The sequence below is a fragment of the Labrus mixtus genome, chromosome 6 (genome assembly GCF_963584025.1).
Source record: "Labrus mixtus chromosome 6, fLabMix1.1, whole genome shotgun sequence".
In the NCBI taxonomy this organism is placed as follows: Eukaryota; Metazoa; Chordata; class Actinopteri; order Labriformes; family Labridae; genus Labrus; species Labrus mixtus.
The window spans coordinates 5,506,061-5,520,013 of NC_083617.1; the positions used below are offsets into that span (position 1 = coordinate 5,506,061).

General features: G+C 39.4%; 1 protein-coding gene across 1 annotated transcript in view; it reads left to right on the forward strand.

Moving 5' to 3' along the window:
- dst (dystonin) overlaps positions 1-13,953 on the forward strand; it is a 112,131-nt gene that overhangs the window by 12,374 nt on the left and 85,804 nt on the right. Inside the window, exons 2-5 of the mRNA XM_061039610.1 lie at positions 4,923-4,984; positions 8,859-8,948; positions 11,622-11,657; positions 12,936-13,013. Coding sequence (XP_060895593.1) covers positions 4,923-4,984; positions 8,859-8,948; positions 11,622-11,657; positions 12,936-13,013 — 266 coding nt within the window. The remainder of the gene's footprint in view (positions 1-4,922; positions 4,985-8,858; positions 8,949-11,621; positions 11,658-12,935; positions 13,014-13,953) is intronic.

The following is a 13,953-nucleotide window of genomic DNA, read 5'->3' on the forward strand; positions in this document are numbered from 1 at the left end:
GACTTTTTTTTTTTCACTCCGCTCTGCTCAGAATTTGAGGATATTTTAGGCACCCTGATGTAACAAGATGCCAAAGGCTGACACCAGCCCCCTTGTGCCAGACAATCCCCTTAAAAAAATAACAATTTCTCTACCCCACTGTTTGGAAAATTTGACAAAATCTGGTTATTCGAGATCTGGGTGAAGTGCTGTCTGTTCTGCATTATGTCAAATTTCCTAAAGTTCTGTGTGTGTGTTGCTGGGAGCTGTTTAGTATCACCCCTGCAGGCGTATGAGTGTCATATCCTGAAACTCTAGTTTTTGAGTATTTGAATGCAACACAAGACAAATGTATCTGAAAATGTAGAAACTTTTCTTACGGATGGATTGATCTCTCTCACAACAAAATAAGACCATATGAACAGAATTCAAGCCCTTTCCAGGAATACATAAAATCGACTCTTCTATATGTTAGACTCTCCTCTACCACAGGTGCTCACTTCAGTCATCTATCTCCTACGTGGAAATGAAGGACGTCACCTAAGTGGTACAGATTATGTGGTCTGCAGTTGCAGGGGCAGCGTGGTTTAGGGTTGTGGCTATTAATAGCCACAACGCACATGTGCTCTGCCGAGGTCTACAAATAAGTGTCTGAGGAGCTCTGCGGCTGTGTTTGAATGCTGTGCTCGACTTTTGGCTTTGAGCAGGTTGTACTGTAGACGGGGGACACACAGGCTAAAACTGTCTGGACATATTGGTTGTTAATTTAAGAATAGCTCCTGTGTGTAATTTTCAGCATTGTTTGCTGTTTTGATTGACAGAAACCACTTGAGTATGCTCACACTGATTACACAAGACTGCACTGCAAACTCCTACTTAATTACTACTGGTCTGACTTCCTATCATGGTGCAAATTTGCCTCTAAAGGAAATTTGAATTACTATATTTTGACAACATCTTAAAGGGCCACAAATGTCAAGAGGTTCAGATGTGATGTGTAATGAGTGTTTTTAGTTTGGCTTAAAACATCAAGCTGGGGCGCTGGTGGCGCAGTGGTTAGTGCGCGCGCCCCATGTACGGATGCTGTCGTCTCAAGCGGGCGGCCCGGGCTCACATCCCACCTGTGGCCTCTTTCCCGCATGTCATTCCCCACTCTCTCTCTCTCCCTGATTTCCGACTCTATCCACTGTCCTATCTATCCATTTAAAAAAGGCCCAAAAAGCCCAAAAATAAATCTTTAAAAAAAAAAAAAAACATCAAGCAAAAAAAGTCAGAGGCCACACCCTTTTTTAAAGGTGTATCCATCACCTCTGGTAAATATGAACTATCTAGTTACCTGAGTTTAGAGTGAAAAACAGAAACTTCTGTACAGTTCTACTGTTATTGCATGAAGTACTACATTTATTACAATAAAGACTTTTTCTTCATACCTTAAATACTTAAAAACACATCCTAAAGTCCACCCTTGCTTTTTTAGTCTCGATCATAGATTTCTTTATTAATTTTTTTAAGTTTAGTTCCAGTCCTTTCTTTTGCTTTTTTAAAATAAAGTTAAAAGCCAGACTAACCTTCACAGGGAGTGATTCTTTTTTTGCTGTTGTATGGGTTATGGGGTTTACAATGTGTCTGTTTGGAAAAATGCATTTTGTTTGTTGTCTCTTCATGAAAAAACACATGTGTGCAGTTTATGAATGATTAAGAAACATGTCTTTATTGGCAGCTGTAGAAAGGCCATCAGTCACTTACTGTAGCTCTGAGGTGAAATCACAGAATGTATTAGGTGTGGCAGAAAGTATTTATAATACCTCATTAAAAAGTCTTTATATCGATTTGATATCTGATCTGATCTTATCTTTATTACTTTTCTTGTTAGGAACAATTCATGTTGGACTACTGTTTAAAGGCTGAGAGGATTCAACGTCTTTATGAGTCATAAAAGCTTCAGTCTCTGCTTACATTTTGATCAAAGATCCTCAAGAGGGCACCAAACTATTAAACACACCTTCTTATTTTCACATGTAAGCACAGGTACAGAAATAACTTATCTCACAGCGTTTTTATTCCTGCTTCAAAGATTCTGCTTCTATTTTTACTGCTCGCATTGATGCACCTCTGCATGAAGGGTTCAGCTGCTGACAAATGATTTTCACACCCCTTTGCGTCAGTGATGTTGATCTGAGCCTATTAATCATGCTTCTTTTTTTTATCAGTGGTCTGTGTAGTTTGTGAAGTACAGTGTAGCCTCCTGCTGGGCACGTCTGAACGCTGGGTCAACCTCTGCCCTTTGCTCTCAGCCGGACAGATTCCTGGAATACTTCCTCTGCGAATCTATATTAATGAACTTTTCCGTCGAGGTTCATATATTATGCAGCAAAAGAGCTTAGAAATGGGCTTTACTAACCAAATTGGTGTGCTACTGCAGACTGCACAGCTTTATCTCTCTGTTAATTCATCTGTGGAGCCACAAGGACAGACTCATCAGCAGTGACACAGCAGAACTGTCTTCCACTGCATCACATCTTCAATACAAAGACGGATTATTTCCTTATTCCTCTGGATTCTTTTATTAACAAATATTGTTTCCGCAGACTATCAAGTGAAACATCGATGTACTGTATTAGCTTACTTAACAGGCTCTGTGCCAGCCCTTGATCTGGATGTGACAAATAATTGTCAGACCAACCCACTTTACAATTCTCTGCAGCCTTTTCACATGCACTATTTTTAGCTGAACTAAATGAAAGAATCTGCAGACAGTACAGTCGCAGAGCTCTTAAGGTACCCCAGTTATTCTGGAAGTGCATTTTTCACATCATTCACAAGCCTCTGTTGTGTTTTTTTTTTCATCTTACACAAACTGTCAAATGCACGTACCATGAAATCATAAAAACTGAATTTTGTCCTGACGGATGCAAACATTTAAATTTCTCAATTTTACTGTAGCTTTAGAATTAGTCGTTGGTTTAAGGTGGTCGTAAAAAAATAAATCCAACAAGTAACTCTGAACGGACCAACTTCCAATGAAATTCAGTTCCTTACTTTTGGGATTTTTTTTAGGTTGGATCATGAAAAGCGTTGATTACTCTTCACCTGCACGGGTCTCGGTTTGTCTCTACTGTTGTAAACATTGTGGTGACGCTTGGCAGCTGAACAATAGAGAGATGATTATCTGAAAACTCTTGCAAGCTTGAAAGTCAAGATTTTTTCGGTTGAACATGATTAGAGCGCTCAAAACACATTTGACAAGGTGTTTCCGTTTATAAAATGTATCAGGCTGTAATCAGATATTATGTTGAATTGCTCTTAAATTGCAGCTTAAATAAACTGGCTCTATCATTGCCTAAGTGCATTGGAAGCATCCAGAGGCATGTGGTTTTGAGAGCAAGAATAACACTAAACCGCGTGGAAAGTCGAAACAGTGAGTAGCCATGGAAAACCTGACAGGACTCGCTCTGGATGCTTGATGAGAAAGGGAGTCACGGCTGCCCTAGAGGCTGGTAGGCAGGCAGGCAGGCAGGCAGGCAGGCAGCAGAGAAGAGGAAGACAGCTAACTGCTTCCTCAGTTGCTTATCCAGCCGCGTACCTGAACCTCGATCCTCTGGACAGCCCTCAGGAGCTGCTGCAGAGGATGAAGTACCTGCGTAAGACTGAGAGGGAGCAGAGAGCTCACATGGTAACTCTCATGTGCTGCATGGGTCAGTATTCATCTTACTGCTTAACGTCATTTCCTTGATTGATTGGGTCGTGTCTGTGCTTGTTCATTGCTAATACTTGGTAAGATATCCTCGAGCAAAACTCGTTTAGTGAGCTGCACTGAGGGAAGGGAGGGGAGAGGTTATCTGTGCTGTTGGTCCTGTGGTCAAAGTTCAGGAAAAAACGTCTTTTTCCACATTGTTTTTGAGAGAAAATGTGGCAATGTCTTGCCGGCAGATTGCTGTTCATGTTATTGAATGTACACGTGAACAGTGTGTTCATAGAGGATCACTCAGAAGGGTTTTGTCAAGCAGAGACGTGGAAAATGAGTCACGGCTGTGGTAACTGGCCTGTATCCATCTTTGCTCTGAAACTGGAAAAATACAGCGATGACAAATCAAAGTTGTTCATTATGTCGAAGAGAGGAAAACATAATATTGAAAGTTTCATTCTTATTTCCCAGATGAATAGGAGTTGAGTTTGAGCAGACATAACTGGATGTTCACTATTTTCTTTTAAATTGCATCAATTTGCGTCTTGGTTTTTTGCTTCTGGCTGCAGGAAGTCATGTTGCTATGGCGATGTGGAATTAAAAAAAAACATGTGGTCAGCAGCAGTCAGGAGCGAGTGATGCCATGTAAGCCTCTGGAAAATGACATCCTCCCTAAAAGCCACTGGGACTCGTGTGTCTTTCATACAAAACTTAAAAAAAAAAAACTTTCATTGACTCCTTTGCACACTGACTCTGTGCAACAGGGAGCTTGAGACAAATCTACAACAATGAGCTGTTTGTTACCACTTAAAATAATACAGCCTAATAGTCTACATCAGTGGTTCTCAACCCACCACCAACTGATCATGACAAATCGCTACCCAAATGTATGATATTTTTCAACTAATCAGAGTTATTTAATGACAAAGTGTGCAGTTTTGTCCTCAGACGGTACAAACATGTGACGCAGAGGAATTAAATTGTACAAAACAAATATGTTTAAAGTCTTTTTTTTCCAGGCACACAATCTCGACCCACTAAAAACAGTTCTGCGACCCACTTTTGGGTCCCGACCCACCTGTTGAGAACCACTGGTCTACATGCAAGGCACTTACAAAAGAGAATTAAGGTGGTCTAATGATCATGGTGATTCATCGAAGGAGGTTAATGTTGCCCAAAACGCTTCTGTGGTGTTTCCTTTATAATGTCAAATAATTCACACAACGTTTTCTTTCTCCTTTCTCTCTCTCCTCCTCAGATGAAAGAGACAGAGTGCAGAAAAAGACGTTTACAAAATGGATAAACCAGCATCTGGTGAAGGTAAGAACGAATGTGTGAAAGTTGTTTTTCCCCTCCCTTTCTCTTCTAACATTGACGATGACAGAACATGTCAAAGTTAAAGTTCCTGTATATAAGAATCTCATTCATCTCTGTCCAGTGTTTCCATAAATACAGAAAGGAAACCACGTTAAAAATCCCACTTTCATTTCAAGTATCAACAAATCAATTCTCTCCAACATAAACAATCAATTTAAGAAACGTAGACAGTGTTGACAATCACTGCTCTCCATGCTAGGCCCTAACATGCTAACATTCCTCCCCAGATATTATTAACGTCTGCTTAAAGTCATTTAACACAACATGTGATGTTACACCGCTGTAGCAACAGGTTGTCTTTTGGTGACTCAGGAATTAATCGCTCACTACAACGTTTCATCTGTCTGTGCGAGTTAATGAAACACTTAAACAGCCAGACAGGCGCTGACATGTCTCACCTAATATCTCTCTGTGAAGTGAATCAGTGTCTTGTGTAATGTGATTCAAGCGTCAGTGGTACAATGAACATTGCTTTTCCCTAAAAATCACATTATTTTATGTTATGCCAAGTACAAATGTAGTCCTGTCATTCATTTATTAAAGGGAATTATTTCTTCCCATTACTCCCCCTTTCCTGAAGTGTACTGGATATCTTCCAGGTAGACAGTGTCTTGTCAGCAATAACTTTAAGAGTTGTCTTGATAGGAAAATGTTTTACTTTAAAGGCTTTATATGTGATTTTTCACACTTAAATGTAGAAATCAAGTATATCCTCTGAAAATAACTCTGTGAGTCATGACTGTCTACAATGGGTGTAACACCCGAGTCCCACTGGCTGTGATGTTTTCAGAGTTTTCAGAGTCCTATCTTCACTTTGTTTACATCGCCCGGACGACCGGCTGACTCCTCCCCTCGCGTATAAAAGTTGTTTAATTGAGGGACTAGAGAAAAGAAGAATAACATACTGTACTCACTGCTTAACTGTGTTTCTAGATCACGCTCATTTCAGGTAAATTTACATGCAGTGTGAAGATACGAGCATAATAAAGATCGCTAGCATTAGCGTGCTAACACAACAATGCAGCGCGAGTTGTTTTGGTTTCATGCTGGTGCTCAAGGGCGACATCTGCTGGATCAAAAAAAATCACATATAAAGCCTTTAAAGAAAATTCTAGTCAAAATCTAACGATATCGATATCTGTTTGGAAACCACAGCAAAACAAATGAATAGAAGTCCTTGGCAGCTAATGAAAACTTACACAAGTAATGATATAATGGATGACGATGATGATGGTTTTGTTTGATTATGATGACTTTAGGTTGGTTTTGATGCAGTTAAATGCCTTACATAACCGCTAGGCTATCTGGCCCACTATATACATTCACATATTTGCATGCTGACATTAGCCTTGCCCTGAGCACAGCCTTACAAAGCTGCTTTTGTCGATGCAGACTCCTGTCGTATTATTTGGTGTTCTTAAACTGCTAGCATTGCTAATAACACATCTTTATGGCGGCTTCAGCCTTAGACTTCTTCCTCCGAAAATGCAAATAATGTTCAACCATGTTAGAGACTGGTGGGCCACTGGTTTCCCTCCTGCCAAGTTGTATTTCTTGTTTTGCTCCTGAGGGTTTTTGCGCCCTTTGATGATCATCTTCAAAGCTTGAGTTGGACATAAACCTGCCCTGAGGGTGAATTTAAGGGTTCCGCCAATTAGATCAATCCTCGCTTTATGGCGATGGAGCCTCTCATGAATCAGTGCTAATGACCGGTTTTATATTCCAGTTGTGCCTCGAGGAAGTGCTGGCTGCAGCTCACTGGGTCACCCAGCTTGATGAGAATCTTTTAGTAAATCATGTAAATTTAATCTCAATACTCGCAGAAAAAAAAATCAGTAAATCAGATTTTTCATGCAGAACTGCGAACATGAAAAGTGCATAAACGACAAAGGAATTACATGCGTGTAAAAACGAGCGGCTGGAACGTGTTGAACTGGAGTTAATGGTTTAATGGGGGGAATCTGTAATGTTTGACAGCTAGATTTCAGCAGGCCTCACGCATGGTCGGTGAAAACTCAGAGGTGCTGAGTAATAGTTGGGGGTCTGCTTGTCTGACCCAATAACATAAGGGTCCAGGTCTATTTTGGCTCCACAGCTGTGGCTGCTATCTGGGATTACAGTTGCTGAAAGCCCTGTGTGAAAGCAGGTCAGCAGGCTGCAGGGTGATTTCAGAGGCGCAGTATTTAGGACAGGAAGGAGAGATGGGCCTGCTGGAAGGAAGAAGCCTCGGACCGGAGCTGACAAGTGCCACGCTTAAGTGCTTAGATGAAGTGTCACAATGATGTCCTGCACAAGGTGTTATGTAGAGTGCTGTATGGCACATTCATTTCTGTTCTGAGGGAATTGTGAATGAAAAAGGGAACCACAACAGGGTTCTTAAAAACGTGGCTCTAATGGAAACTGAAAAACTGAATGGCATGAGCAATACGCTATTATGGCAATACATATTTATACTTGACATTTTTGTTTTTTATTGGTGCTGTATTGTTGTATTGTACTTGTTTTCTACATATCTGTATACATATTCTTTTCTGCATCTTAATTATGTTTTGTTTAGTTGTTTTTTTTTAACTCTGTGATATTTTAGCATTATTTAGTTGGAGGCTTCAAATAAGCTCATTGAGTTTTCTGCCTCTTCCTGCACTGAATGTTGTCTATTTTGTTTTTTGTTTAATATGTTTTTTTTGTCCCTTACTGTGCAAATAAATAAATACTAATACTACTGTAAGTTATATCAAGTGGAAGAATGTGGATGACTTTTTGGTCTGTGAAATAGTCCTGAAAGTGTTCTTGCTTGACAAATGCAAATGTTATTCTTGGCTTGAAATGACACGCTGATAAAGGCTGATCACGATGTATTACGGGCTACTAGGTGTCCAGATACATGCAGACATGTTTCTACCAGAAAAGTATAATGCAGAAAACAATGTAGAGCAATTGAGGAATTGTGTCATCACTTAGTTTTTCCAGCTGAACGAAAATCAGTGACAGCACATCGTAGAGTTTTACAGCTGAGCAGACGGTGGTCAGCACTAGAATTTTTAATTATTTGTAATACGACATCATCTTTTGTTTCTGTATGAATTGAAGTTATAGTTGCACAGTGCACACTTAAAAGTTATTTTTTTAACAAAGTGCTTGTTTAGTTTGGTCAATAGATCAGGCGCCCCGTATACAGAGGCTACAGTCCTCGCTGCGTTACACACAGGTCGACTCCAGGACTCTGTCTACCCCAATCTTTCCTCTCAACAATTTCTGTCTGTCTTCAGGTGTTCTATCAATAAAGGCAAAATTGCCAAAAATAGTCTTTAAAAAATCTGTTTATTGAATAACAATTAGGTTATCTCTCTCCTCACGCCCCCACAAAATGAATATTGGTATCCGTCTTAAAATCTTTGCCTTATTATTAGAGACTTTCAAACAGAACCAACCTTGAGTACATGTAGTATTAGTAGTATTTATTTATTTGCACAGTAAGGGGCAAAAAACATATTAAACGAATAACAAATTAGACAACATTCAGTGCAGGAAGAGGCAGAAAACTCAATGAGCTTATTTGAAGCCTCCAACTAAATAATGCTAAAATATCACAGAGTTAAAAAAAAACAACTAAACAAAACATAATTAAGATGCAGAAAAGAATATGTATACAGATATGTAGAAAAAATGTATTAACTGCATACAGTAACAATAAAAAACAAAAATGTCAAGTAATTGTATAAATATGTACGTTAAGTCATAATGAACAATTGTTTAACTGTTGACGAACAGTAGGATACCACAGTTTGCTCACATTTTTCTTTCCGTCTCTTTCCAGGTACGAAAACATATCAATGACCTGTACGAAGACCTACGAGATGGACATAACCTGATCTCACTGCTGGAGGTTCTGTCTGGAGACACATTGGTGAGTTAACGTTTTTCTGCGATCTTTATTTCACTTTGTTTTGGTTCATGTAGAATTGAGTGAAATCACAAAACACTTAAACACTTTCCCCTTCTGTGAATATCTTCACCTGACTGAAGCAGCTGGTCTTCTTTTTTAATGATGTAACTGATGCAAGGATGAAATTCTAGGAGTTGATTATTAGAAATCAGATCTGTTGTGATTTTGAATCCACTCATTCAATCATATTTTCTGTAAATTATTTCATGTTTTGACCCTGTTTATATTACTGTTCTATTTAGAGATAGCTATGCAATTAACTGATTTGCTCATCACTGAGATTAGCTGGGCCGGGCTTCTAGATAAAAACAATACAAAGTAGGGAAGTCTAGAGCTGTGCAGTTTTCTTTTCTTTACATATATTCTGTTGGCTACAGTCATGGATGGGACGCTTTGTGCCAAAGTATTAGTCCGAGTGCTCAAGCAGCAGCATTGTTCAGTGGGATGTTAAACGCGTCTTACAAATAGATTTATTTTCTTTGGTTGTATTTTCCAGCAAGTTCTTCAATAATAAATGATTAACACAGTTCATCCTGCTAACCTGCCTATTTTAACGCTTATTTAACTTCTTTCTAAATATTCTTTAATTTGTATGGATGTAATGTGTTTGTAAAGAACAGATAACTTAAAGGATATGATCACATAGACAATGAAACCTACAAAATACAAAAATGGTTGTAATACATTGTAACTAAAATAAAATATATGAGAGATTTGAACAAGAAAAAGCTATTTTTACTACTAGTGCCCGACTGATATGGAATTTTTCATTACTGATATCTATATTAGGGAGAGAAAAAAAATCCAGTTATATCAACTACTTGTTTAAAACACCCCTGAATGTCTACATGGATAAGGCACCAATCTTTTAGTTTGTACAGGCTATGATTGTAAAATTTCCACGCCCTTGTTTTTTCATGCATGCCCTGTATTCAAATACCACAACTACACGAGAAGTCATTAAGCCTCTCTGTGTCAGATTCCTGGAGGATCTCAGCTGGCGATGACTCTGTTCTGAATTCTTGCAAAACGTTGTTGCACTTCTGTGGAATCAGAGCACAGCACCTGACACATGGCCCAGAATGAGAATGTTCCATTGTTTCCACAAAATGTTCTGTGATTGAGTCATGTTACGATCGTGAACAGTTTATTATTTGAGTGAAGAAAGTTGTGCAGCTATATCAATCAAAACACCATCAATCAATCTGTATTTGTATAGCGCCAATAATAAATGTCATCCAAAGATCATTTAACAAAAGAGCAGGTCCAGACTGTACTCTTAGTTTTGTTATTTACAAAGACCCAACATAATTCACAAAAAGCACAACACTTAGAAACATTCAGCAAAGTAACAGTGGTGAGGAAAAACTGAATTTAAAAGGCTTAAACCTCGAGCAGAACCAGACTCATGTTGAACAACAATGTGCTGCGACTGTGTTGGGCTTTCAGAAAGAGACATAGAATGAGACAAACAAACAACAACAACAACTGCAGCTAATGCAGACTTATTGATCCAATGCCAGTAGTAGAGGTGAAGGTAACTGTGGCATTAGCAGGAACAGCTAAGTATGATAATCGACAGATAACACTTACTTTCTCTTTCTCTCTCTCTACTGCTTGTGTAATTGAATTTTGGATGGATGAAATAATGATTGTGGAAATGATGCTACACCTTACTCGCAAAGCAGGATCTAACTTATTTATAAAAGCATAGATAGAATCAAAAAGGGCTGTCAATGTTAAACAGTTAGAATATCTTGTAGCTAATCCTGATAACAAACAAAGTCCGGCAGTCTAATCTGAAAGTCCGAGGCACTCTGATGGTGTATAAAAATTCAGACTGCCTTTCCACACTACGGACTTTGTTTGTTATCAGGACAGTCAAATATCTACAAGCTATTCCACTTCCGTCCCCTGTCCTTGAAGAGCACCTGATTACTGCACTGACCCAGTGCAGCGCTCGCTTCTACCCTCTTTTAAGTGATGAAATCTTCATGTGGGTCCAACATTATTTTTGGAAACTGTAAAGCAAAAACTGCAAGAATTAAATAGTTTAAAAAGTAATATTGTGAGTAACTTACGTCCAAATCGTGTTATTTTGACCCAAAATATTGAACAGATGATTTCATTAGTGGCCCCTATGTTCATGTAGAGTTCAAATTCAGAATATTTGTTCCCAATCCTGCACATATAGAGCACACAGTGTGCGTATAGCTGCAGAACTTTGGAGTTAGATGATGGCTATTAAAGTTCTGCACGTCATCCAGCAGACCTTTTTTCTGTATTATTTCATTTATCCGTTAACAGGTCATTCTTTCTATAGTCTTTGTGCAGCCCTGACTTCCTTAATGTTATCATGCTTACTGTATATGAACTGCATGCATTCCTGTGCAAGGAGCCCCCAGCTGTTACTCCCTCTCCAGTGTAACTAACTTTCATCCAATAAGTAGCTATCTGTTTTCTGTTTACATCCTGTTTCCTTTCTACTTTCCTTCTCCTCCTCCTCCTCCTCCTCCTCGGCTCTTTGATTATGGTTTCTGTCCATTGTCCTTCTTCCTTTTGATTTGGCCGCCATGTGTGTCCATGTCTTCCTTTCTCCCCCCCCCCCCATGTGTTGCCTTTTCGGGTGATAAGCCAAGGGAGCGTGATTTTCTGAAGACATTGCGGTTGGTGAGTGGGACAGAAGCATGCGCAGTTGAGCAGCATGATGATGGAGACACGGTGGATGATGATAAGGGGGTACGTGTGGCCTGCCCCCCCAATCCACCCACCCACCCATCCACCTTACCCCTCTTTTAACAAAAACTAAATCAGAGCGTGTTGTGGTCGGTTAACAGGAATGAAGAATCAATCCCACTGTATGATTTGTCTTTTGCTGTAGCAGAGATTATAGTTCTTATATAGGCTTTTTTTTTTTAAATGTTGCTAAATTTGTGATTACTTTGAGAAATGTTGTGTCACAAAAACCACCTCTTTTGATCAAGAATAAAAATCCCAGATTACATAATCAGATGACACTGATGATGCAGAGAAATGATCTAAAGACCCAAACATCTTCATGCTTCATGATTTGAATACACGTGTGAGACAAAAAAAAAAGCCACAAAGCAATACATTTGGCGTTTGCAAAAGTATAATCAGTCAATAAATCACGACAAAGATGAGCCCTGAAGCTTGGGTCTTTGTATCTATTTCAGTAGCTTTGCCCATCATTGAGCCATACGATCAAAGCACTCCGAGCATTGGTGAGCATAAGGACATTTTTCATCTGCTGCTTTTTTGGGTAATTGCTATTTTGAAACCTCAAGAGGGCCTCGTAATTGAATGAGATCCAGTGAACGTAAAGCCTGGGGAGTGGGGTTTATAAAATCGTATCGCTTTGCTATGGAGATGAGCTGGATTCTTCTCTTTAAGCTTTACAGCCTAAGAAACACGGCTGAAAGCAGCACAGGTCCTTTCACTGCTGCTGCTGCTGCATCTTGGCTTCAACGCATTTTCCATTCCATTACCTCATGCTGTGGCCCGAATATTCAAATGTATTAGCCAATAAGAAGAGATTAAATACAAACGAAGCATCGCTCTTAATTAAAAAAAAAAAATCACATTTAATGAAAAAGCGCAGTGAAACAAATGTTCAATATGTTTCCGCTACGATTAAGACGGTTGTGTGTGTTGTCTAGCGTTGTGTTAAAATCTTGAAGGCCTTTTTAGATATGCACATGGTTGGAAAATGTTGTGTACATGCACAGATTTTGAGCAGGCCTGCAGAAATGGCTACTTTTGCCATTGGTAGAGTTTTTTGTGTGTTCTTTTAACCTCACCAGATCAGAGGGTAAGCATGTCCTGTAACCTCATGCTACTAATCATTTTTCCAAAATGTGTTCTCTCCGATCTTAAGTCAAACCTGATCACGATACATGTCCCCTGCTCCCTCTTTTGTGTCCACAGCCTCGGGAGAGAGGGAGGATGCGCTTTCACAGACTGCAGAATGTACAGATAGCACTGGATTTTCTCAAGAGGCGGCAGGTATGGATCAATCAAAGTAAAAAATGTCTCCTCTTGTTCTTCTGTCACACTTTGGTTGAAGAATAGAATCTTTTTTTTTTGCAAACAATTGTCTTCAAAACATTTGAATGTTTAGATTTATGGATTAAGCTTGAAAATCTGTAGTAAATTTAAGATTAAAATCCATCAAAGAGTGAGGAAATAGCAAAAGTCATTCCTCGGTTTTCTGCCTTTCCTTTCCCATTTCCTCCAGCCTGAATGTGCATGTTATTAAATATGAATTTTCACATGTTGACACAGGATTGCAAACTCTCTAAAAGGCGCTTACCGCTGAATAGCAAAGGTTAAAGTGTCTGTTTATGTGTGCAGCTGCATTGAACTCTGTGAATTGCATCATGTTGTAAAAAGGCAAATACATAATTGAACTGAGACAGCTTCACACAGTGGTGATTACTTAGACTCTGCCCGTTCTACCAACATCGCACTCATGGCACCTTACGGTATGAGAAATGACAATTCGGCTGCCTGCCGCTAATTATAATAGCAGCATTTGAGGAGGCCTGACGGGGGAATCACATCAGCAGGGGGTTCAGGGAGCTTTGATTGCCCTCCCCTCCCCCCCCTCCGCGCTACAGTCGGGGTGTTGTGAGGAACACGATCAGGCTGAGCCGCAGCCAGATGTGACGTAAGACTTGAGACAAAGGATTCATAGATGGTCACAAATGAGTTGTTCTGTTGTCTTAGCTAACACTACACAACAGACGCATGCATTGAATCACAGCAGTCATTAAATGTAAAATGATCTCACTGTTTGATCTTCCCTAAATCTCCCCCTGCAGCATATTGATTTTAATTATTACAGATGATTAGGCGGGCACTGGAGGGATTAATGAATCACTTCTGTATTGAACATGTGGAGACTCTTTTTATGATTCACACCTCAAATTCTTTAAAGACACGG